At 51.9% G+C, this 23,790-nt stretch overlaps 1 protein-coding gene across 1 annotated transcript in view; it reads right to left on the reverse strand.

The window, feature by feature from the left end:
* The window catches only part of CDH23 (cadherin related 23), a 431,691-nt gene that overhangs the window by 190,228 nt on the left and 217,673 nt on the right, over positions 1-23,790 (reverse strand). Inside the window, exons 10-11 of the mRNA XM_018042178.1 lie at positions 20,172-20,284; positions 18,333-18,521 (exon numbers count right to left, since the gene is read on the reverse strand). Coding sequence (XP_017897667.1) covers positions 18,333-18,521; positions 20,172-20,284 — 302 coding nt within the window. The remainder of the gene's footprint in view (positions 1-18,332; positions 18,522-20,171; positions 20,285-23,790) is intronic.

Here is a 23,790-nt window from a genome sequence, read left to right on the forward strand (position 1 = left end):
AGTTGGGAAAACAGGCTCTGTTGCTTCCTAGCTGTGTGACCTTCTACTGCTGGAGCCTCAGTTTCTTCATCTGTGAAGTGGGGAGAATAAAGCATAACCCATAGGATTAAGCAGCAGTGTTGTCTCTCTGCCTCACCAGGTTTTGGTGGGTGACCTGTGGATTATGTTTTTTTGCCTAAGAAAGGAGTCTCCCTAATGGCAGGAGCCTTGTGTGTATTTTTCCTTTGTACCCAATGCTAGGGGGCCCTCATCTATCCTATGAACCACAAGGTGTCCTGAAGGGCACCTCAGTTCCTTCCAGAAGCAGAGGAAGGACTAGGGTCACACGCATGCAGGGGGGACTAGCGACTTTGCAGTGTGTGAGTCACAGTGAAGAAGGGCCAGGGACCACTCCAAAGGCACAGAGAGGGCTGTGAGCTGGTGGGACACCCTGAGGTGGGAAGGGGGCTGGAGGTCTGGAGTGTGGAGATGGGCCCATGGAGTCAGTGCTACCCTCACAGAAGCCCTGTCCAAAACTTGGGCCAGCCAGGGAAGAGCCCTCTGACCGGTGATTCCAGGGTGTGAGGCCCTAAACTTCAATGGTGGCTTTGGAGTTAGACCTGAGTCCAGATACAGGTAATACCCTTTCCAGCTGTGTTATTTTTTTTTTTGGCACAACTTTACCTCCTTGAGCCTCAACTTTCTCATCTGCAAAGTGGGAATAATGAAGGCTACCTGATGGGGCTATTGTAGGTGAGCTGCAAAATCTTAGTAAAGTGCTTGAGATGGAGTAAATGCTCAACAAAGGAGAGTGCTTATTACTGTTCTAGAAGGGAAGGGGGAGTACTCCTGGGGTGGGGCTGATTTCTAGACCTTGGTTTGGCCAGGAATGAAGGTAGCAGGCAGAGAAGGACAAAGGCTTGGCTGTAAGCAAGGGGCCCTAGGTCTCCTTCCCTCCTCCACTGTGCCCTGTTGTCTAATCCATGCTATTGAGCGACAGAAAATCAAAGTCCATAGAAGATGTATTCTTTATCACCCCTTTGTCTATCCTTTCACTTAATTAACTCCAATCAGACATGCCAGGGTAAACTCGGCAGGGAGCTGGCCTCTCCTCGCCCCTTCACCTCAAAGTTTGCTGCTTCTCCCTCGAGCCCCTACATTCAAGGGGGACACCAAGTTGCTCTGGCCCCACCTGCCCACGGGGGCAGCTACCCCAGGTCCACTGCACCGGGAGCCCACTGTGCAGTCAGAGTCCAGGGGTAACGGGGAGAAGCCCTGCGCTGCCCCTGCCTCCACCCGCTAACCCTGCCCCAATGCCCAGGGGCCTTCCAAGGTCCAGAGTCTAGAAGAACTGATGCTGGCGCCTCCTGGGTAACTGCTGGGTGAGCAGCCACCTTCTGTCTCCTTGTGCCCCTCCCACTCGGGGGCCCAGCAAAGCCCACACACGCCACACGGTGGGAACTCAGCTCTGCTGTGTTTTCCTCTTCTGCATTCCAGGCTTGCCTGGCTCAGAACCTCAGCTTTTCTTCCCTGGGAGTGGGCCACCACTTAGGCCTGAATCCGAGACGCTGAGTCCTGTCCCTAGTTGACCAGTTGTCCCAGTCGGCCTTGGCCTGAGAGGGCTCCCAGGGTGCAGCAGCGTGGAGGACAAACCTCATTTTGGGCTTTCAGTTCACCTATACCCCTTTCCCAAATTTCTGTGTGGTTTGGACCCTTGAGCATCGTGAGCCTGAGGTCAGGAAAACCAGGTTTCTCTGGATCTGCCGTTCCTCTCTGGGGCAGGCCCTTTTGTCTCTCTGGACCTAAGTTTTCTGACCTGTGAAATGGGGAGCATAGACCGGGTGCTTTCCAAGGTCCTGTTATTATGGCCTTCTGTGCTCTTTCCAACTGCTCGCTCCATCCACTCCTTCCCTCTCGCCCCTCCCCTCCCTCTCCATCGTTTCTCTCTTCTTTTTCTGCCCCTCTTCTTCCTGCCTTCCTCCCCTCCCCTCTCGCCCGTCTCCTTTTCATTTCCTCCCTCGCTGCTTTACCGTCTACCTCCAGCTCTTCTTCCTTCCCTCCTCCTCCTCCTCCTCAGTTCCTCTCTCCGAAGATCCCACCCTCTTCTCCGCAGGTTATCTGTTGAATTCCACACACGCCTGCACAGACGGGATCAATCCGAGGCTGCCTTGCCTTCAGCTTATCTCTGCTCCAAATGATTGATTTTCCCTCTTTAAGAGTAATTTGCTGGTGAATTCCATGTATTGCAAAAACCTCTGTGAAATCTAATGCAATCCGATTGGCAGCTGGCACTTTGGGGAAAGAATACTAGAGAGCTGTCAGTTCCATTGCTAGCAGACGTGTGTACTATTCGCCTACAGGAGAGGGCGCGAGGCGGGCAGGTGCTCCTCACCTGCTCGTGCACACCTCTCCCCCTCTCTCCAGAGGGATCTGGTCTGTCAGTCCTACAGCCAGTCCCAGCACTGCTGGGAGATGAGTGACATACAGTGAGCACTGGGTCCTTGCATTAAAGCAAAGGAGGGACAGACACTTTCAAATTCTGTTTTCCTAATTTGCAGCCCACTACCCTAGCACACTGTGGGGATCTCACACTTCCGGAGCCCAGTTACACCTGATGGCCTCTTTCTGTGCCCCTGTCCCCGCCCTGTCCTGTCCCTGGGCACTGAGTCCCAACTCCGGTGGCCCAGCAAAGCCCATGTCACACAGTGGGAGCTCAGCTCTGTTGTTCTTTTCTCTTCTGTGTTCCAGGCTTGTCTGGTTCAGAGCCTTGGGGTGGGTCCCCTCTTAAGCCTCTATTGGCGATGATGGGCACTGCCCCTCGTTGACCAGCTGTTCCAGTCTGTCTGGGACTAAGAGTGTTCCCAGGATGCTGGTTTAACGTGCTATAACCTTGGCAATCTCAGAAAAATTACAATAGGTTCCCCACTCTATAAGGAGAGTCTGAGAGCCCAGCAGGGGCCAGCTGGCACCACTGCTCAGATGCGGCATCCACTGGGTGTGGAAAACAAGGAGTCTAAGCATCTAGTTCTAACCATACCAGCCCTTGGGCTCACTTTAGAGGCTAAAGCTCCCAAGTAGCTCACACCAGGAGCTGGTCCTTACCAATGAGGATGGGTACATGGCTGACTAGCAGCCCTTGCTCAGCCCTGGTGTCTGTGGATCACAGGTGCCGCTGGTGTCCATTGGATACAGCAAAGCTAACTGTACCACCCCCAGAGACGGAACCAGCCACTCTGACCTCATTTCTATGTCCCAGGCAAACAGTCATTTCTGGTGGGATCCAAATCTTTATTTAGGCTGCCCTGGACCTCTAGGGGCCAGGGCAATCAGCCCAGTGGGTACTTACTGAAACAAAGTGGCTTCAGGGGGTACTGGTCGGGAGGACTGCTAAGTCACTTCAGTCGTGTCCAACTCTGTCCGACCCCATAGACGGCAGCCCACCAGGCTCCCCCGTCCCTGGGATTCTCCAGGCAAGAACACTGGAGACTAGGCTCCCCTTAACAGTGCCTGTGGGTGTGGCCGAATAGCAAGCTTTATGTGGAAGGGACCTTTCCAGGCCCATACATGCAGGGGACTGCTGCCCAGGCCAGAGGTACTGGATTGGTACCTTGAATGTAAAGGGCAGAGGGACCAAGTGAGATTCATGAGACCTGAGCTCTTAATTCTGGAACAATATGCTCCACCCCACAAGATCCCAAGGAATCCAGGCCATGCCCCTTCCCCCATCCTTCCCTCCCTCCCTCCCTCCCTCCTGCATGGGACCCTGTTTTAAGGAGCCTGCCCTCAGTGGAAAGCTTGAAGAGTCCTCGTGGCCCAGCCTGCCAGTATGCGGCCGGTTTTCTAATAATAAAGTCTGCTGTTCTGATCAGAATCTTCCAACTTGGCCTCACTCGCATACCTGGCTTTAATTCCCTTTCTCGCTCCACCAGCGAACTCAGCACCAGAATCTTGGCTGGGGTTGGGGCAGTGCGCTAAAGGGTAAGTGTGCTCAGAGGTGCAGGGCGAACAGGCCAAATGCAGGATAAAAGGGTGTGCATCCCAGTCTGCCCCAAGGCCAGAATCATCTTGCCCTTCCTTAGGGCACCTTCCGCAGAAGGTCATATGGCCTCCTGGGCATGGCGGCAGCCGGAGGACGATGAGCCTCGCTGGCGCTGGTGGAGGGGGCCTGTCCTCAGCTTCAGAGCAGGGAGGGGCAGGGTGTAGAGCTGGCAGTGGGCCTTGCACGGAGCAGCTGCCTGGCTCTGTCGATTTACCATGCTAAAACTCTTTGCCTGTTCCCACAGAGAGAGAAATGTGGCAAGGCAAAGAAATCTAAACACCTTATGGAAATCAGGAGGGGGACTCTGCCTGCTGCTAATCACACCACTTTATATTCCTCTGCCTCTCCAATAGTCAGTCCACCTTCAGCGTGCCTCTGGGTGGCAGGGAGGGGGGCTGAGAGGGATCCCATTGCCTCAAGAGGCTTGGGGTGGGGTGGGTAGAACTCTAAAGACTGTTTAGAGGCCATGACCCTGGGTGTCTTGGGAGCCGGAAGGGAGTGAGTGAATTCATTTTCCTGCTCCCAGCCCTCTGCCCAGGTGGACTGCCCAGCCTTGGGGCCCCTTCCTTCAGAACACAGGCACCATAAGTGCCCTATGGAAAGCATCTTGGGCTGGAACAGGGCACTGGGCTCTAGGCAGATGGGTGACCATGCCTGATAACAGTGTCACTCAACTGCCCCAGGGCATCCTGAAGTCAAACCCAGGCACAGCTCAGGTGTGCAAAGAGCACAGTCTATATGACCCATGTCATGCCTTTCCAGGCACACAGGTATTGGACACATAGTAACTGTGGTTAAACAGACAAAGCAATACCAGCATGAGTGAATGAGCTGCATGGCGTATCTGTGAATATATGGGTGTGCGGAAAAAAATCTGAAAGTTGAGTCTCTAACACAGAGACTCAGAGAGATAGCAGATGAGGGTGATGAAGGGAATTCAGATAAAGAACTAAGTTCAGGGAAAGATGAAACCAGGAGCCTGGGCATGGTGGCAGATGGTGGCAGCTGCCACCTTTTCTTCCCTCTAGCCTCTGCCCTGGCCTGCCCCCTGAGCTTCTGCCACTTCCATCCCTGGGATTCTAAACCCGAGCCTCACTCCAGCCCTCACCTTTTGCACAGACCCCACATCTGGCCTCATCCGTTAGTGCTATCTGCCATCACTCTTGGTCTCTGTTCTCTTTCTCCTTCTGTCCAGATCAGCCAACCTAAAGAGGAATCAGCTCTGAGGGTACCACTTGCACTCAAGAACTGTCAATGGCTCCCAACTGCCTGCTGAGTTAGGTTCAGACTCACTGTGGCGCTCGTGGCCCTCCAGCCTCCCTTTCTCGCTTTATAGGAGGGTGGCATTACATCTGTGCTGGATTAAATGAAGTGGAGGGAAGGACAGCGCTGAGTGCAGAAGTCCACCAGCAATGTTATCTATGTTGGTGCTTTCACATCATCTATTTTGGGAGGATGAGGGTGGAGAAGTCTTCAGTAATATACATTTTTATAAATTTTATAATGAACATGCAGTGGAATTGACATCTGGGGGCACAGAGTTCTATAAACTTTAGAACGCATAGCTTGGCTTCCCCCATCACAACCAGGCTACGGACGTCCACCCCAACCCCAAACTCCCTTGTGCTCTTTCTTTCCAGTCATCCTCTCCTACCCTGAAACCCCTAGGAACCACTGATGGGTTCTCTGTCACTTGAGTTTTGTCTTGTGAGAATGTCATAGAATCACTCGGAAGCAGCCTTTGAGGCTGGCTGCTCTGGCTCAGCAGAATGCCTTGGGAGATCCATCCGACTCTCACTTCACCTCGGTAGCCTGTGTATTTCAGCACACTCCCGTTCCTGTAGGATGAGTTAGCATGTCTGCCCGGATGCGGAGCTAGGAGAGGAAGCCCTGCATCCCTCTAAGAGTCGGGCCATCCTGGTGTACTGGGGAGAGCTTTGAAGGTGGACTCGAGAAGACAGTTAAGTGGATTAAAAAGAAAAAAAACAAAGCCTGGTGGGCTTGCTCAGTAAATGTTAGTGGATCTGGGCATTCCCTAATGAGGGTAATTAAGAGTCCTTACGCTGAAAAGAGAAAAGTAAACACAGACACGTATGCTAATTGGGGACTGCTGGTAGCCGCTCAGGCAGCTGCCTGCTCCCTCTCCGCTCCACTGCCTCAGTTGGTCTCCTGTTCTCCAGTGCTCCCTCTTGGTCCTCCTCCTCCCTCAGGGGCGGTTCCTTCTCAGTGTCTCTGCTGGTTCACTCTCATCTCCCCTAACTCTGAGGCGCCCTCCGGCTGCGTGGCCCCCAGCCCTGCTCTCGAGCTTACCTATACCCCTTTCCTAGGTAAGCCCAGTTAGACCTGTGACTGTTATTAACTACGATTCAGACGTTGGCAACGCTCCTGCTTCCTACTTGGCTTCCTGGCACTTCTATTTGAATGCTAACAAGCAGGTCAAACCTAACGTGCTGAAGGCTAACCTATAGCTTCTGCCTTCTCCTTACCAAAGCTACTGCTTCACCGTCTCAGGAAGTAAAACTCCAGGTTCCTAACTGCTCAAGGAGCTCCTGCAGTCATTCTCAGTTCAGTTCAGTGGCTCGGTCGTGTCCGAGTCTTTGCGACAACATGGGCTGCAGCACGCCAGGCCTCCCTGTCCATCACCAACTCCCGGAGCTTGTTCAAACTCATGTCCATCGAGTCTGTGATGCCATCCAGCCATCCCATCCTCTGTCCCATCCCCTTTTCCTCCTGTCTTCAATCTTCCCCAGCATCAGGGTCTTATCAAATGAGTCAGTTCTTTGCATCAGGTGGCCAAATTATTGGAGTTTCAGCTTCAGCATCAGTCCTTCCAATGAATATTCAGGACTGATTTCCTTTAGGATGGACTGGTTAGTTCTCCTTGCAGTCCAAGAGAGTCTCAGGAGTCTTCTCCAACACCACTGTTCAAAAGCATCAGTTCTTCAGTGCTCAGCTTTCTTTATAGTCCAGTGACCCTCATCCCCCTCTCCACCCCAGCAAATCCTCTCCCTTCAGACCAGGCCCTGGAGCTGTACACTCCCTACCCCTGCACACATCTTACTGCCTTTCCCTCCTAGGAATGGCCCTGCTCTGCTGTGTCTGTGAACCCAGGCAGCCAGCACATTCTTACAGTTTTTGAATTGAGATACAATTGGTCACTTTAGCCGTTTTAATGTGTGCAGCTCAGCGGTTTTGAGTATATTTGCGATACTGTACAACTGCCATCTATATCTAGTTCTAAAATATTTTCATCACTCTGAAAGGAAATCCTGTACTATAAACAATCCCTCTTCATTTCCTTTCCCTCAGCCCCTGTGACCACGGGTGTGCCTTCTGTCCCTACGGATTTGCCTGTTCTAGACACTTCATGGAAATGGAATCACCCACTAGGTGACTTTTTGCATCTGGCTTCTTTCACCTAGCATCCTGTTTTCCAGGCTCTGTGTTACATCGTGGATCAGACCTTCATTACTGTAACAGCTCTACAGTATTTCACTGTATGCCACATTTGTTTGTCCACTCATCAGGTGCTGGGCATTTGTGCTATTTTCAGTCTGTCCTCTTGAAAAACTTGAGTCAGATCAAGTCCCTCTTTCGCTGCTCACTGCCTTCCTGCTGAGCCCTGACAACAGCCAGGCCTGTCCGCCTCCTGCGCTACCCACGGGCCTCCTCACCCTGCAGCCACGCTGCTGCTTCACAGCCACCACACCAGCTCCTCCCTCTGCTGGGAATGCTCTTCCTCCAAATACCCACAAAGCTCACCCCCGCTTCCCTGAGGTCTCTCCACAAACATCATCTTATTGGAGAGACTTCCTCTGACCCCCTCTCCTCCCCAGCACTCCCTCAGGCCCCTCACGCTGCTGGCTTTTTTTCCATGGCTCCTCTCACCACTTGACATATAATAATATACATCGATTTGCTTCTTTGGTCTTCTCCTGCCGAAGGGCTGGGCTTCGGCTGTGTGCTCACTTACGAACAGGGCCCAGAAAAGCACGTGGGACGCGGTAGGTGTTCAACAAATACTTGCTGAATAAATGAACAAACGATCAATTCCTGCCTTCCACTCAATGCGGGAGCTGCTCTGGGGCATCCCTCTCCTGCCCTTGGCCTGGGCGCTCACTCCACAGCAAGCTTCGCTAGCTGCTGTGTGCCTGCTCTGTGACCTCACGTAGAAGGTTCCTCTCCGAGCCCATCGAGCTCATGTGAAAAGAGCAGAGGTGACACGTGCCTGCTGACGCCAGGCTCCGGGCCCTCACCAGGATGAAAGAGAGGAAACATGCTCTGCTCTGCGCCAGAACATCTTTCCAACCTGGGACGTGTGCATTCGGCAATACTCATCTCAAAAACTTCTCTCACTTCCAATTCTTTTTTCAAATTCACTGGGGAAACTAAGGCCTAGAGAGGAAGGAGGAAAGGTCCCTCCCAGGCCTTCATGGACAGTGACGATACAGCCACGAAACCCGGCCTGGCATCGAAGGCCTCCTACCCTCTCCCACCCTACTCCCGTACCATTCTCCCCTCTTGGGAAAGAGGAAAGCAGGTGAGAGGCTCCCTGCCCTCCGTGGTGGCTGGCCTCACTGCAGCTGCCCTGTGGGGTCCTGTGCTCCCTATGCCTGCTGACAAGGAGGTTTCCCAGCCCATGATCACGGTGATGGGGAGGGTCACCAGCCATAGTGCCCAGCCACACTGTGCTTACCCTTACCCTTCAAGTTGGGGATGAGCAAGACAACCACCAATTGCTACTGGGGCCGTGATGTAGGGTGGCAAATGGGGCAGGCAGGGGAGGGTGGGAGTTAGCAACCACGATTTGGAGTGAGGCTGGGCTCACCAGGGCCCATGGTGAAGGGGCACCAGAGTGGGCATGACCCAGCCAAGCAGCAACGGAGACAGGATGAAGGTTGTTAGTTCTGTTTCTGATCTGGGTGGGGGTCTTCAGGGAGGCCAGCTGCTGCTTTTAGGCAGCACGACTCTGAGGATAAAACGATACTTTCCAAGGGGAAGTGTGGGTGTGGGAAAGGGAGCTGAGTGAGAGAGGAGCAGTCCCCCAGATACAACATGGACGATGACCTCCAGCGGCTGGCGGGGACTTCAGAGCCACAGGTACTGGGGTGGGGAGGAGTGAGTATGAGTGCTGGCACTGCTTCACACCGCCGCCAAGGCTAAGGTGCCTGGTGTAAATAGCATGCTAATTAGATTTACAGTGAGACTAAATTAGGAGGTGTCTGAATCACGCTGAGGATACCCTCTGGTCCTGGGAGAGGCTAGAGCTTAGCATGCTGGGAGGAATCACACCACAGGATGCGGCCACGCACAGAAAAATCCTAATAATCATCGTCGTCATAATAAGAACCTCAGCCAAGGCAACTGGGGAGAAATTAATGGGAAAAAGCACTAATGGGGCCGCCCTGCTCCCCCTGGCTTCCCTTTCAGAGTGGCTTTGCTTTGAAGTCAACAGATGTTTTCCTGGAGAGCCTAAATCTTGAGAGAGGAACCCTCAGAATGTGCACTGAAGCCAAGACAGGGCTGAGGTCGTGCAGACAGACCCCTGCCCGCTGCAGAGGCAGTGTTCACCCAGGTCCCAGCTGTGCTGACTGTGCTTTGTTGGGGGGCTTAACCCCTGCTCTGCAACAGAACCAGCAGAAAACCTTTCAGAGGAGCAGTGGGACGGCCACCTGGCTGGGGGAAGAGGGGTTAGGCTGGCCTCCTCTTCTCCATGGGCCTGGTTCGTTCCCTGGGTCAGATCACCCAACCCCTCCCTCCTGGCTGCTTTGCTTCAGTGATGAAGTCACGAACTGGGTGAGGCATCCAGAATGTTGGAGGCACTCCATCTACTGCCTTTATATCCCCTGGGGGATTCGGCGGGAGGTGGGTGATTTCCCAGATCCCAGTTATCTCCCTAATGGAGGGGAAAGAAGGGCCTGGATGACTGGATAATCGCACATCCACAGGGAGCAAAAACCCACATCTGTCTCCATGGATGCTGGCAGTCTGCCCCTCCCTTCCCCACCCCACCCCACCCCCTCACCTCTCTTCAGTGCTTCTAGAGCTTGGTTTCTAGCTCAAATTGCTTTGGAAGATAGGGAAGCAGAGGTCTGTGCCTTGGGTCATACTGGCAGGTAGGGAGAGCTGAAGACAGCGGGGATCACTCCCTGGGGTGCCAGGGACGCTATTTCCTGGGCTTCCACTGCAAAGTGGATGCTGGCGGGGGGATTTATGAGGCCTGGGTGAACAGTGGCCTGGAAGCTCCACAGCTGGAAAATGGACCCTCAGCTGAATGTGTGACATGGAGAAAATGGCCTCCCTGTTCTCACCCACCTAACCCTAGATGGATATTCAGTTCAGGATGGCAACTCAGAACCAGTGGAAGGTTGGCCTTACTGCCAATGCCTGAGGAGGAAGCTGAGCTGAAGGGTGGCAGTTACTGAGGACAGGAATTAAGGAGGGGTCTTCCATCTTTTTTGTGTCATGGACCCTCTGGAGGTCTGGTAAAGCCCACGGACCCCCTTCAAGAGAATAACATTTTATTTGCATAAAATAAAATACAAAGGACCACAATGTCGATTAATTATCTTGAAACACAGTTATCGAAGTACTTTAAAAGGGTATTATAGTACAGTTACGTGCTTCTTAATGCATGAAACAATAAGATTTGGCAGCGGGTCTAATATATGCTGTAATTTCAAAGTAGTGATGAGTGTAAATGGTATTTTGAGATCCTTGTGACACTTGTAATGTGATAGGAAAATATCTGAGATTTCTCTTGGGCTCAGAGTCACAGGTCCTCCTAAGGCTGCTGTGATTTGTTTCTATTTCATAATCAAAGAGATCTCAGAAGTTCAGGTAGAGGTGAGCAAACATAAAGATGCAGATTTTTCTCCATCCAGGGTCAAGGATGCCTTGGAGAGTCAGTAGGTTCCCACTCCTGGATTAAGAACCCCTGGACTGAAAGGAAGTCTGGGAGGGCCTTGAGGGGCCAGCACTGCAACCCTGCAGGGCTGTGTGGGGAGAAGGGCCAGAGGAATTGCAGGCTGGACAGGCCAACTAACAGGAGCGAATGAGAAAATGAATTTAAATAAATACAAGGTTATGGACCGGGCTCCCTGACAGGCCTGGAACACATGTGGAATGGAAAATGAGGGTGATAGATAAAAATAGAGCCAAGACGGACAGGAGAATGAGGGCAATCTCTCCTTCTCACTACCCCCCCAGCCCCCGCCTCACCCCTGCAAATAAGCCCAGTATTCTGGAATATGGTTCTCCTCATCATTTGCTTTCTTTCACTTGTTCGTTCTGCGATGTTGTCTCCTTGGGGAGGTGGGTAATGCTGGTTTTTCTCTCCTGTGCCCCTCAAACAAATGCACTGTGTCATCTCCTGCCCGAAACAGGAATTAGCTCCCGCCAGATGTGTCCCTGTTCACCCCTGCAGTGCAGCCACCCCCATCGTCTCACCTCCCCCTCACCTTCCTGCCAGCCAGGTTGGAGGTGCGGGACCCACCTGCTCCGGTGGGACCAGATCTCTGAGAATGGGGGCCCCTGGCTGTAAACGGGGAGCCCCGAAGCACAAGCAAGAAGCACAGGGATGTTTAAGGCCAAGCTCTGAGACCCACTGGCTGTGCCACCTCCGCGAAGCCCCTTACCTTCTCCGAACCTCAACCTCCTTTTCCCTAGAAATGACACAATAATACACATATCTTCCAGGGCTGGGAGTAAGAATCTGTAGGATTTTAAGAGTGTTTTTCATGGGCCAGGCACGTCTAAATACACATATGCTGCTGCTGCTAAGTCCCTTCAGTTGTGTCCGACTCTGTGCGACCCCATAGACGGCAGACCACCAGGCTCCCCGTCCCTGGGATTCTCCAGGCAAGAGTACTGGAGTGGGGTGCCATTGCCTTCTCCGAAATACACATATAAGCCCATTTAATCCTCATAATGGTTCTACGAGGTAGGTATTATTACTGCCTCCATTTTTTCCCAACAGTTTCAATTTCTATAGATTATTTGACTTAATTTCAATATATAGTCATTAAGAGAAAAGAAGTAAAAATAAGAGGGAGATGTAAAAGCATATATATCACCAGATTGGGGTGACAACTATATCTAGACTTGAACAGTGCTGGGAAGTCTCATGTTGACAGCAATGTGGAGTCCCAGTCGGGAAAGGGTCCCGGGCAGTGCGTCTATCCCACTGATGAGACTTCAAACTGTAGTGCCTCCATTTTGTAGATATTAAAACTGAATCCATGAGGATAAGCAAATCTCCTAAGGTTCAGTCCAGTTCAGTTCAGTTGCTGTCATGTCCGACTCTTTGCGACCCCATGAATCGCAGCATGCCAGGCCTCCCTGTCCATCACCAACTCCCGGACAAAAGAGGAAGTGTTAGGGTTTGAACCCAGGTAGTCTGGCTTTGAAGCCCTTATTTTTTAACAACTCTAATTGGCTCTTTCTTCCTAACCCGTAAAGAGATACCCCAGATAGTGTCAAATAAAGAAGCATGTTGGTGGGGGGAAGAGGCTGGGGGCGGGCGATGAGGCCCACAGAGGTACCAGGCCTATGAACCCAAAGTGGGGAGCAGACTGGGGCAAGAACAGGGGAGAGAGGATGGGCCAACATTGGGAAACAGTGCGGGGTGGTTAGGGAAGCTTCGGGAGGCACCCTCCCTCTTCCCACCCAGGTCCTCTTGGACAAAAAGAATGTTAGGGTTTATAGTCTTAAGGCTCACTGGTCCAACCCATGGTTTCCCAGAGGTGGTCACTGAGGCACAGAAAGAGGACAAGGCTGGCCTGGAATCCCTCTGTGAGGAGGCGTGGGCCCTGGCTTCCCTTCCCCCACTACCACCATCTTTCCTGGGCAGTCCAGGCAGGTCTGGTAGCAGAGGGCTATGGCCAGAGTTCAAAACCCCAGGTCAACTTGAACATGGGAGAGCTTCTGTCACAAAGACTGAGATGGCCACTCAGTGTCCTCCTGAGAAGTGCTCTGGAGGCATTTCCTCTAGATTTTTTAGGTTTCATTATAAGGGGTCTGGGGTTCTCTGGCTTCTTGCAAACACTTAAGAGGAAACTGGCTAAAGGGCAGGAGAGCCTCAAGTCAGACACCAGGATGCACCTGCCAGCTGGAACAGTGGGCAGTGGAGGTGGGAGCGTTTTCTGTGCGGTGTTTCTCTGTTTCCGCTCGTGGCCCCTGTCAGCCCCCCATTTTCCACACAGCCATCAGGGAGCTCCTTAACAAACATGACTCAAAGCATGTCAGCTGGTTCCCCTCCATGCTCACAGTCAGGGAAGAACACCTTCCCGTGGTTGGCAGGCCTGGCCTGGCCCCTGATGATAGCACCAGCCTCACCTGCTGCTCACTCAAGCTCCCTGGACCACCCCACCAGCTTCTCCTCTGCTCTTGGAAATCCCTACAAGGTTGGATCCCTTGTAGGGGACCTCTGCCCTTGCAGGGAAGCACCCTCTGCAACTCTGTATGGCTGACCCCTCCACATTACTGAACTGCAGCCCCAAGAGCGCCTTTTGGGAAAGCTTTCTAGGACTCCTGAATCAAAAGCAGTCCCTCTATCCACCACCCATCACTCAGCTTGTTTCCTGACTTCCTGACCTTCAGTCCCGCCTGTAGTGATGTTGGTGCCTACTCCTCTAGCTTCCCCACTAGAATGAAACAGAAGCTCTTGGAGGGCAGGGACCACATCTTCAGCACCATTTCCCCAGTGGTGAGCACCCAGTAGGTACATAATAGCATTTGTTGACTGAATGAATGCATCATTCCCCACCTGTGTATATTTCAATATATTCCCTTAGAAATGCCAGGGGCAGAGGATGGCCAATGAAGTCTGAAGGCCATTCTTTAATGACTGTAATTCCCAGGGCCGGGCAGTAGAGACCTCTCTGGGCAGGATATTGGCACCCCACCCTACACCCCAAACCCTCTCTCCTGCAAACAGATTCTTAAGCACAGTAGCAATTCTGTTCTAAGAAGCTGTGGGTCAGAAGTAAAGTGGATCAAATGCCCCAACTCCTGAGAAGAAAGGCAGGCTGTAACATGGAAGGTACTTCTACTGACAAGCGTGCAAGAAGAATTCTCCATTTCTAGCCCAGTCAACTGGGTAGGGTTGTGCTTACTGCAGAAACAATATTTTTTTAAGAACCCCTTTGCTGGAATTTGTAAAGCAGCCAGCTGCATGGATGGGCTTCCACACTCCTTGCCTTCAGTCCCCAACCCTTCAGGGTCAGAATGCAGATAGAAGAGTGGCTTTTTAGGACAAGTGAGCAGAAACTTCCAACCCTCCCAATCAATGCAGATGGGAAAACACGACAGCCTGTGTCTAGCTCAGCTGTAGGCAGGACTTGGGGAGGGCTGCAGGCACGACTAGGAGAGGAAAAGTTGACCAAAGTGGAGAAACAGCAGAGATCACGTCGAGGGCAAGGGAGTGGGCAACAATGTGGTAGGAATCCAAGCAGGTAAGTGTGTAGTTATTTCCTGTGGCTTCCAAGAGATCAGCAAGGAGACAAGAGAACGCCCAGCTGGCGGAATGAGGCTGCCGCAGCCTTTAATTTGAAACTCAGAGATGAGCTCCTATACCAAGGCTGACTCCTGGGGCCTGTGCCTAGAGACTTTTTTGTGTGATCTGCATTACAACCATCTATTTGCATCTCAACTGTCACAAGGTGCAAATGGGTGGCTGTTGGTTTCAGCCCACCTCATCCCTTTCTCCTCTGGCTTTTCTGTGTTTTCTGTAGCTGGACAAAGGGGAGGAAATTACCCAGACTTGACAATGGAGATGGAGTCCTTGGGACAGAGAAAGGGCCTCTTTCAAGCACCTTTAGGTGCATTTGAAGGGTCTGCCAGAGCCCACGGTTCAGCAAGAGGCTGAGCAGAATCTGGAGGTGATGGCAGGCATTATCTAGTCTTTTTGAATTAGGTTAGCATCCTTCTTAGGAACGGCTGCCACAAAGGCCTGACTGAGAGGTTTAACTGCTTCCTCCTTCCCTTTCCGTCAGCACCCTCTACTGCCCCACAGTGGACCTCTCAGCTCACCTTCCTACACAAACTCAGTCGAATTTGGGCTTCAGCATATGGGTACTGACGATGATTCAGTTTGGATAAAGCCTTGGGCTACTTCATTGCTTCTTCTATCATTCAATTGTGCTTTCAACTCAACCAAAATATATTTTGCAGTGCCTCCCAAGTGCCAGGCAAAGTATGAGGCACTGGGTGGTTACACTGGTGAGCAAACAGACCTGCTCCTACCCATGGGTCATTCAGTCTAGCGGGGAGACAGACACTCTTGAGATCACTACAACAGTAACTGCAAAATCACAAGCATGGTGAGTGCAAGGGAGAATCATGTCCTGGAGAATCTATGACAAAGGGACGTGAGCTCTCCTCATTCTCCCTTCTCCAGGTCTGCTCGATAAACATTCTCCTGCCATACCTAGCAAATCCAGAGTCACTTTCAGCCCAGACACAAATCCCAACAGATGGAGTCTCCCCTCAGCAAGAGAAGTCAGAGGGATGACAAATCCCTTACAATAGCTCTTGCTTCCTCTTTGAGGTTCTCTGATTTTCTCCAGACTTGGGACACTTGGGCCATGCCGTGCGTGCCAGCAGCCTCTGTCTTGTGTTCCTGCTGGCCCTGTGGCTGATTACTCCATGCTGGGAACCTGAGCCCTGACCATCAGCACCCAAAACCAGGCTTTGGGAACACTCACCTGGGCAGATTTGACCCCCACCCCCCAGAGGTTTGGAGAGTGGAGAAGAAATGGGAGCTGCAAAAGAGCAGGGCAACTGAGACAGCACTTTCTCTCTCCTTATTTAGGAACCAGCCCAGGACCACATCTGGGGTGGTCTGGGTGCAGCCCTACTGGGATACTGGAGGAGGGCCCAGTTTCCTCCTCCACTTAAGGTCAACTGGAGGTGGCCTTAGGGTGGGATGGTCTGGGCTGCCTCTCCTCCTCTCTCCCTGCACCTTGCTGTGCCCAGGAGAAGTGTGACCTTGTGGGAAGGAGGCCAGTCCTCTACTGCTAGAGACACTGGCCAAACCCCAACGGATCAGGGGCCCTGCAGTCAGCATTCCTGCAGGTGCTTTAGACAGGATTACCGGGAAGGGAGCCTGAGGTAAAACCCAAGGGCACAGCGTAACCTTGAAATCCCACAAATCGAGGTGAGTGGGCCCTGCTGGGGGTGGTGCCCCCTGCACCCATATGGTGAACATCTGGGCGTGGCCGGCACATGCCAAGTCCTACACACTATCAGCTGATCTCCTCCTCCCCACACACCTTGCTGCTGTCCTTTGTGGCAGACACAAATATTTAGCCGCTTACCTCTATCCCCCGGCCTTTGGGTAGCGAGGTGGGGGCACATACCTAGCTCTGGGTGATGGGCCTTCAGCAGAAGTCACGCTTCTGAGATGAAGCAAAGAAGAGCCAGTGCTTAACCCTGTGGCTGCCTCCTACCACAACCCCAGCGCTGCAGAGTATGCACCTAAGTGACCACACCGAGGGGCTCTCCCTGCCTACCCTGGCTGGACAAGCAGTCCGAGGGAGAATAAACTCTCTTGCAGGGTTAATTTGTTCTGTGATAGAAACTGACTGTTTTTTATTACACAAGTGAGCAAAGTGAGGCTCAGAAAGGGTCAATGAGTCATCCAAGGTCATGGAGCTAATAAATGGCAGGTTTGGCCCTGAACACAGGCCCAAGCTGATTCCTTGGCTTGGCACTCAAGGCTCCCCAAGGTCTGTGTCCCAGCCCACCTTCCCAGCAGGCTACTCCACAATCCCTGATCAGTTGCACAGGTTACTGCCTATTCCCTTGACCTATGTACAGCTTTCTCCCTCCGCTCCTCTCTGGGGTTCACAGCCTGGCCCCTCGTCCTCCGAGCACTCTTTTACCACCTGATTCTTACCCCAAGGCTTAGCCCGAGTCCCCCTCTTAGGGCAGAGTCTTTCCTGACCCTCCAGTCTCTGCCTGCCTCCCCCTCAGCTGAGCTCTGGAGCCTCACTGCCTACAGTTACTGGACCCTGGACCACACTGTTTCTGGTGTCTCTCTTCCCTTGGGCATTATTATCAGCCTGATAATGGGACTTTCTCCTGAGATTCTCATTCACACAGCAGTCTCTAAACGGGGCCTGCTCTCCGAGGGAATACAACATGATCCATGGGGAGTGAGAACATGTCCAAATCTGTTTTTATACCTGTTTATCTCCACCGTTTCAACTTTCTACATTATTGCATATGTTTTAAAATTACATATTATATTTGCATAAACACATTTGGCCCCATAGGGCAGGGACCAAAGATCCCACTTCCTGGATTTCCTTAAGTCATCAAATATAGCTCCTTGTAAACAATAGGTGCTCAGTACATACTTCAGTTATCTCAGAGAGGTAGGTTCCAAAAGACTCAGCAGGAGAAGAGGGCATATCATATGTGTACACACGTAAGAAATGCGACTGGGCATATGCGCGTACACACACACACACACACACACACACACACACACACACTTGCCCTTGTGAACCTGAGTCCTTGTGGGGATTGGGTACAGTTGAGAGAAGCTGACAGGAGAGGGGCCGCAGGCCTGGAGTAAGGCCAGTAAGAGAGCGTCACGTGAGGAGTAATTGCAGAGAAGCACCTCTGGCGGGGAAACCTAATGGAATTCCTGAGCAGAGTGGGCCGGGAGAGCAGCGGTAATAAATAGAAGTCCTATTAAGGTTGTGACTGCTGATGGGTAAGGGAGGTAGGGCAAGGGGAGGCATCCAGGCCAGCAGCATGACACGGGGTGGAGCTGGAGCCCCCGCCTCCTGGAGCTCCCTCTAGGGCTGTCTCTCTCTCAGGACCCACGCCTTTCCCTCTCGACACTGTCCTCAGCCTCCAGGCTCCAGGGCAAGAGGGTGCAGGCATCCTTGTGGCCTGGGATCCTCTGGAAGGCACTTGCACTACTTGCAAGGAAAAGGTGGGGTTGTTATCACCCCCAAAGCAGGAATAAGACTTATTCCAAAGTCACCATTTATATAAGAGCCTCTCCCTTTTAAAATTTCTATTTTCTGCATGTATGTTTCAAAACACACATACTACGTTAGTATGATGATCACATATATAAATTTCTAAAATAGAACTATACATTGGAGGTGTGTGCTCAAACACTGTACGGGATTTTTGCAGGCTTATTTATTCTCAGCATGTAGCAGGGGAGGACGATGCAAAATTTGTTTCTATTTTATAGATGGGAACTTGAGAGCCCCGAGATCCCTGGTGTCCCCCCAGGGTTGCACAGCCCAGGCCGGGTGCAGGACTGGACACTGCATGTTAAGGGACTCACCTCGTCCTTGTCTACCACCTGGATGAAGAGGGGGAGAGCAAAGCCGACCTGTGCCAGCTCAGTGATGGCCACGCTGTACTCAGAGCTGTTGAACTCTGGGGCGTTGTCATTGATGTCAATCACCAGGATGTTGAAGGTTGTGGTCACTGTGGCGTCAGATGGGGTGCGGTCATCATTCAGCTCTGTGCCCTGCAGAAGAATAAACATGCCAGGGATGAAGGTAGCCATGATCACAATAAGAGATGTCATTTATTCGGGCTGGGCACTGCACTTTATGTGAATTATCCCATCTCATCCTCACCATAACCCCAGGAAGAAGATTCTACCATTAGCATCTCTATTTTACTGATTCCTATCACTATGGGGAAACTGAAACTCAGAGAGGTTAAGTGACTTATACAAGGACACATAGCCAGAGTAGGTGTCAAACTCAGGCAGTGGGTTGAGGTGGGGTGAAGAGGACAAGACAGATTCCAGGGTTCATCTGGAGGTAAAGGGATGAAAATGATGCCAAATTATTCATTTGGCAAATGATGAAACAGGCTGAGAACATTTGCGCTAGCAGATAATCAAGGCTTAATTCAGCACCTGCTGTAGACTGAACACCGTGCAGGCACTGTGAGGGTCCTAGCTGGACTCAGACACCTGGGCACCCCATCTCTGGACCAGAGTCCCTGGGCCACCAAGTAGCCATTCCCAGACCTTCTGAATCAGAATCTCTGGGTGAGACGCTCAGGACTAGGTATCTTTTACTAGCTTCCCAGAGGACTGGGATTCACAGCCAAGTGGGGAAACTCTACACTATATTTTAGAGAAAGATGGAAAAGCTGAGCTCAGGGTTCCACAGATGAGTTGGTGGTGTTACTCAGATTGTGAGGTAGCTCTCTCACACTGGAGCTGCCTGCCTCTGGAAGAAGGGAACAGCCAGGAGAGGAGGCTGAGAGGCGCCCTGGGGCTTGGGATTGGATGGGGGAAGGCTGTGTTAGCTTGCCCTCCCTCACTGGCCCACATGTGGACAGTGGGAAGATAGGACAGAGCCAGTGGGAGAGTCAGAGCTAATCAATCCATCGCTGCCACAGGCCTTCTCAAAGTCAAGGAGAACAGTGAAAGGCCAGGGTGGGGGCACGATCCTTCCCATGCCAGAGAAGGGCCTTCTTCCCAGAGCCCCTCTCCTCTGTCCTTGTATCACCCCCTCTCTAAATCGAAGTCTGGGGCTGGGGAGGATGCCTGTGGCCCAGGCAGCACCTGCACCCTAAATGGGTTTCCCAGGGAATGCCTCAGCAAGTCATTGATTTTAATTAAAACCAATCATGAGTAGCAGGGGGCTGCAGGAGGTGGGGGGCTGTGGGTCTGTCATACCTTCTGGGGTGGGGACCACCACTGCTTTAGCCTTTCTCTTCTGCATTGCTCTTTCCTAACCAGCCAATAGCCCCCAGGGAAGCCATGAAAATTAAAAACAGGGAAAAATCCCAGAAATGGGGTAACTCTAAGAATCCAAGTTGGCTATAAGAGAACTTGAAATCATGGTGTAACAGAAAGGACAAGAGGATGGGCACCCTCTCCGGGCCTCCTCATCCCCTGAGATGGGGATGAATGCCACAGTTCTCTGTGGTCATCAGTAAGGGCTCTGAGACGGCCAGCAGGGTCCCTGACAAGGCCCACGTGTGACAAGCACTGGTCCTTCCTGACAGGGGCCCTGGGCACAAGCCCCAGGCATCAGTGCAGGGTATGGGAACAGCAGCGATGTGCCTCCTGGAGCCTCCACCTTGGAAACCGCTGGAGGCTGGCACCAAGGCATGGGCATCCCCTCTACCCAGGATAGAGGTGTCCGGCTCTCACCTTCACGGTCAGGATGAAGCCATGGCTATACAGGGGGTTCTCCCGGTCCAGCAGGCCATTCAAGGTCAGTGCCCCACTGATGTAGTCCAGGGCAAAGATGCTGTTGGTATTCCCTGCGAGAGAGAAGAATTCAGGGTGTGACTGGGGCCCAGGGCAGGCGGACAGGGGGCTGGCGCCAGGGTTCCTCTCTGGGCATTAAGGACTAATCAGTAACTTAAAGTGGATGCTGGTTCCAGGAGCAATGAAAAGAACCCTGGGATACACAGAGCACACGGCCCGGGCAGCAGACGACACTGAATCACAGGATGAGAACATTCTGCCTGTTCCGTCTTCCTCGAGGCCCTCTGACTGAGTCAAGGAGAAAGTCTTGACTTGGTGCTTATATGTCTTTAACACCCTCCCTAACATTTGCTTCTTTTCCTCTTTAACAGAGAGAGAACAGGCTTCAGGATCTGTAATGAGTCATTACTGCTACGGCTAAATACTTGTGTACCCCAAGACTCTGTATGGTGAAATCCCAGTCTCCAAAGATGATGGTAGTAGGTGCAGTGAGCAGGTGGGGCTTCTGGGCTTAGGTCACGAGGGTGAAACCATCCTGCATGGGATTCATGCTTTTAAAAAGAGGCCCTGGAGAGCTCCCCTGTCCCTTCCTATATGAGGATTTAGCAGAAGGGCGCCATGTGAACCAGGAGGCGGGGGCTCGCCTGGCTGTGCTGGCACCCTGATCTCAGGCTTCTAGCCTCCAGAACGGTGAGAAATAACCATAGGCTTATCCTATGGTTGATAAGCCACCCAGGCTATGGATTTGTTACAGCAGCCCCTGTGAAAAGGCAGTAACCTTGTTTTGTTTCCTTGTGCTCATTTTTATGGTCATTCCCTATTCTATTCTGTTCTTTCTAATCTATTCTATTTCACTCTAATTTTCTATAAGGCAGTGATATAAAGTTTCCTATTATGATAAATGTAAGTTAAAAACAAATTTCAATTTTAAGTTTTAAGTATTTATTAAAATTTAAAATACACCTTTGAAGTACTGGCAAAAATCACACATAAATGGCACCGGCTCAAGTGTACCCTTGCCCTGCTCTTTCCCACCAACTTTCTTTTGTGCTCCCCTACAGGCACCCCAGCCCTCACAGTGGTTTCTGCAGGGTCCTCAAATCCAATCCTACCTCTTGTCTTTCATTGTCCGCCTTATCTCTTGGTCTTACCTCCTGTCCCCCCGCCCAGTGTCAGCCCCTTCTCCCCCTCCTCCAGGAAGATGGTCCTAATTGCTCTTACTGACCCTCCAGCCCCACAGGCTGCAGCCACTGCTCTGCTTGTTCCCCAGTTGCTTCCTGTGTGAAACTGGGCTCTTTCCATCCAGCCTAAAAGCCCCCTGAAGGTGGGAGGCTTTCAAGACTGTTCTTCAAGGTACCCAGCCAGTGCTGGGTGCACAGATGAAAGCAAGTTTCTGAAGGATGGCTGCTCCCAGCTCACCTGAGCCCCCACCTGCCCTTGTGCCCTTCCCATCAGCCTGTGAGTTCACTGCTCCTGCTGCTGCTGCTAAGTCGCTTCAGTCGTGTCCGACTCCTTGCGACCCCACAGACGGCAGCCCACCAGGCTCCCCCGTCCCTGGGATTCTCCAGGCAAGAACACTGGAGTGGGTTGCCATTTCCTTCTCTAATACATGTAAGTGAAAAGTGAAAGTGAAGTCGCTCAGTCGTGTCCGACTCTTAGCGACCTCATGGACTGCAGTGCACCAGGCTCCTCTGGTCCATGGGATTTTCCAGGCAAGAGTCCTGGAGTGGGGTGCCATTGAAACTCCCAATTCCACTACTTTCTCTTCCTCATTAACCAGTGTGTTGGTTCATTCAAATACTCACTGCCATTCATTCACATTTTCAGCAGTCCCTTGGACAGGCCATCCCATGGCCAGGCCCAGTGCTTGGCACTGTGGGGGACACAGAGGTCACTCCGCCAGGAATTCTGATGCTGAAGCACTTATGGCCTTGTCAGAGAGCTTTGACATCCACAAGAATCAGTATCTCCTTTCTATAAATCATGCACAAACCAGTAGCCCTTGCTGAATGATGTTCCTGCTGCAGGAAGAGGCTGTTCACACAGGGAAAGGCTTAAAGAAGGAAAGCTTCATGGAGGAGGTGCCACTAATTCCCTGCACCACACCACTGGCTAGCTGTGTGAGCTTGGGCCACTTATCTAACCACTCTGTACCTTGGTCTCATTTGTAAAATTAGGATAATAATGGATCTATCTCATAGGGTTGTGAGAACTAAATGAATGTAAAAAAGAAAAAAAAAATACATGTCTACAGACTTGGAACTGTTCCTGGCACAAAAGAAGTATTTAATAAATGGTTGAGCTGGAACTGGAAAGACAGGCAGAACTGGGGAAGGGGTGGATGGACACTGATTCCATATGCAGGAACTAACAACCAAGCCCCCAGTACACAAGGTGGACGCCAGGACGGCCCGTGGAGGCTGCTGTATCTCCCCACTAGGTCCCTTCCCCAGCTCTAAGGGATCTGTACACAGTAGGACCTCAGACCTCTCTTGGATTAACTAGGGGGAAAGAAGAGGGGAGACAACATCCTTCTCTAACTTCAGACTGAGGCAGGGGCTGTTCTCAGCTGGCCCATGCTGGTCAGCAAGGCGGCCCACTCCCAGCCCATCCTCCTAGGCTACTGCAGAGGCTGCCGACGGAGGAACCCATTTGGGTCTCATCATTCTCAGACTGTAGGCTTTGGAGACTCTGACCTGGGCCAGGCCAGGGAGGGGACATCCCCCTAGCCTGCACCTTGCCCAAGGCTTTGTCCTGCAGCCTGGGTACCCTCCTGAGGGCTTTTGTATGACTGCCTTCATGGAGCGGGAAGGACAGGATTGCAAGGAGACATATAAATGCATGGATACAAAGGAGTTTTTTAAGCTAGGAATTCTGCTGTTGGGGAAACAAGAGGACGTGTGCTTCCATCTGCTCATCATTAGCTAATCCACTCGACAAACGATTACTGAGCTCCTACAATGTACCGGGGACACCTTCCAATGGGGAATGTATAGCCCTCAACCAGACATTCCCATGACAGGGTGATCAGTGCTGAGGGGGCTGGAGTGTGGACAGCGCAAGGTGCTTCAGGGGGTGGATTCTCAGAGCCCATAAATGCCGAGCTGGAGGGCTGCCCTGAGGCAAGACCTCCAGGCTCCTGCCTCCCACACCCACTTCCCCATCACACACATATTCATGGACCCCGCCTCCCCAGGTTCTCTGTCCAGCATCCCATCATTCCAGATTTTCATATAAATTTATTCTCCTCAATAAAGGAAGCTATCAATGTTTATATGTGATTCAAGTTTTATCTTTGCAAGATTTTTTCTATAAATCATTTAGAAACCAGAAGCCCCTTGTTGAATGACACGCTCTGCCTTTCCGTTTGGTTCTCTCTCCTGGCTCACTTAGTTGGGTCCCCCACTCAGCACCTTTGTCCTGCTCATTGCCACGCTGCCATCCCCAACTCAGAGTCTGCCCCCAGCACATAAAATAACCCCTTCTCCAGCCTAGGCACTTTGTCCAACCAACCTGCAGGCAAATATCCCTCAACTGGTACAAATTCAAACTCAGGGAC

The sequence above is a fragment of the Capra hircus genome, chromosome 28 (assembly GCF_001704415.2).
Source record: "Capra hircus breed San Clemente chromosome 28, ASM170441v1, whole genome shotgun sequence".
Classification (NCBI taxonomy): Eukaryota; Metazoa; Chordata; class Mammalia; order Artiodactyla; family Bovidae; genus Capra; species Capra hircus.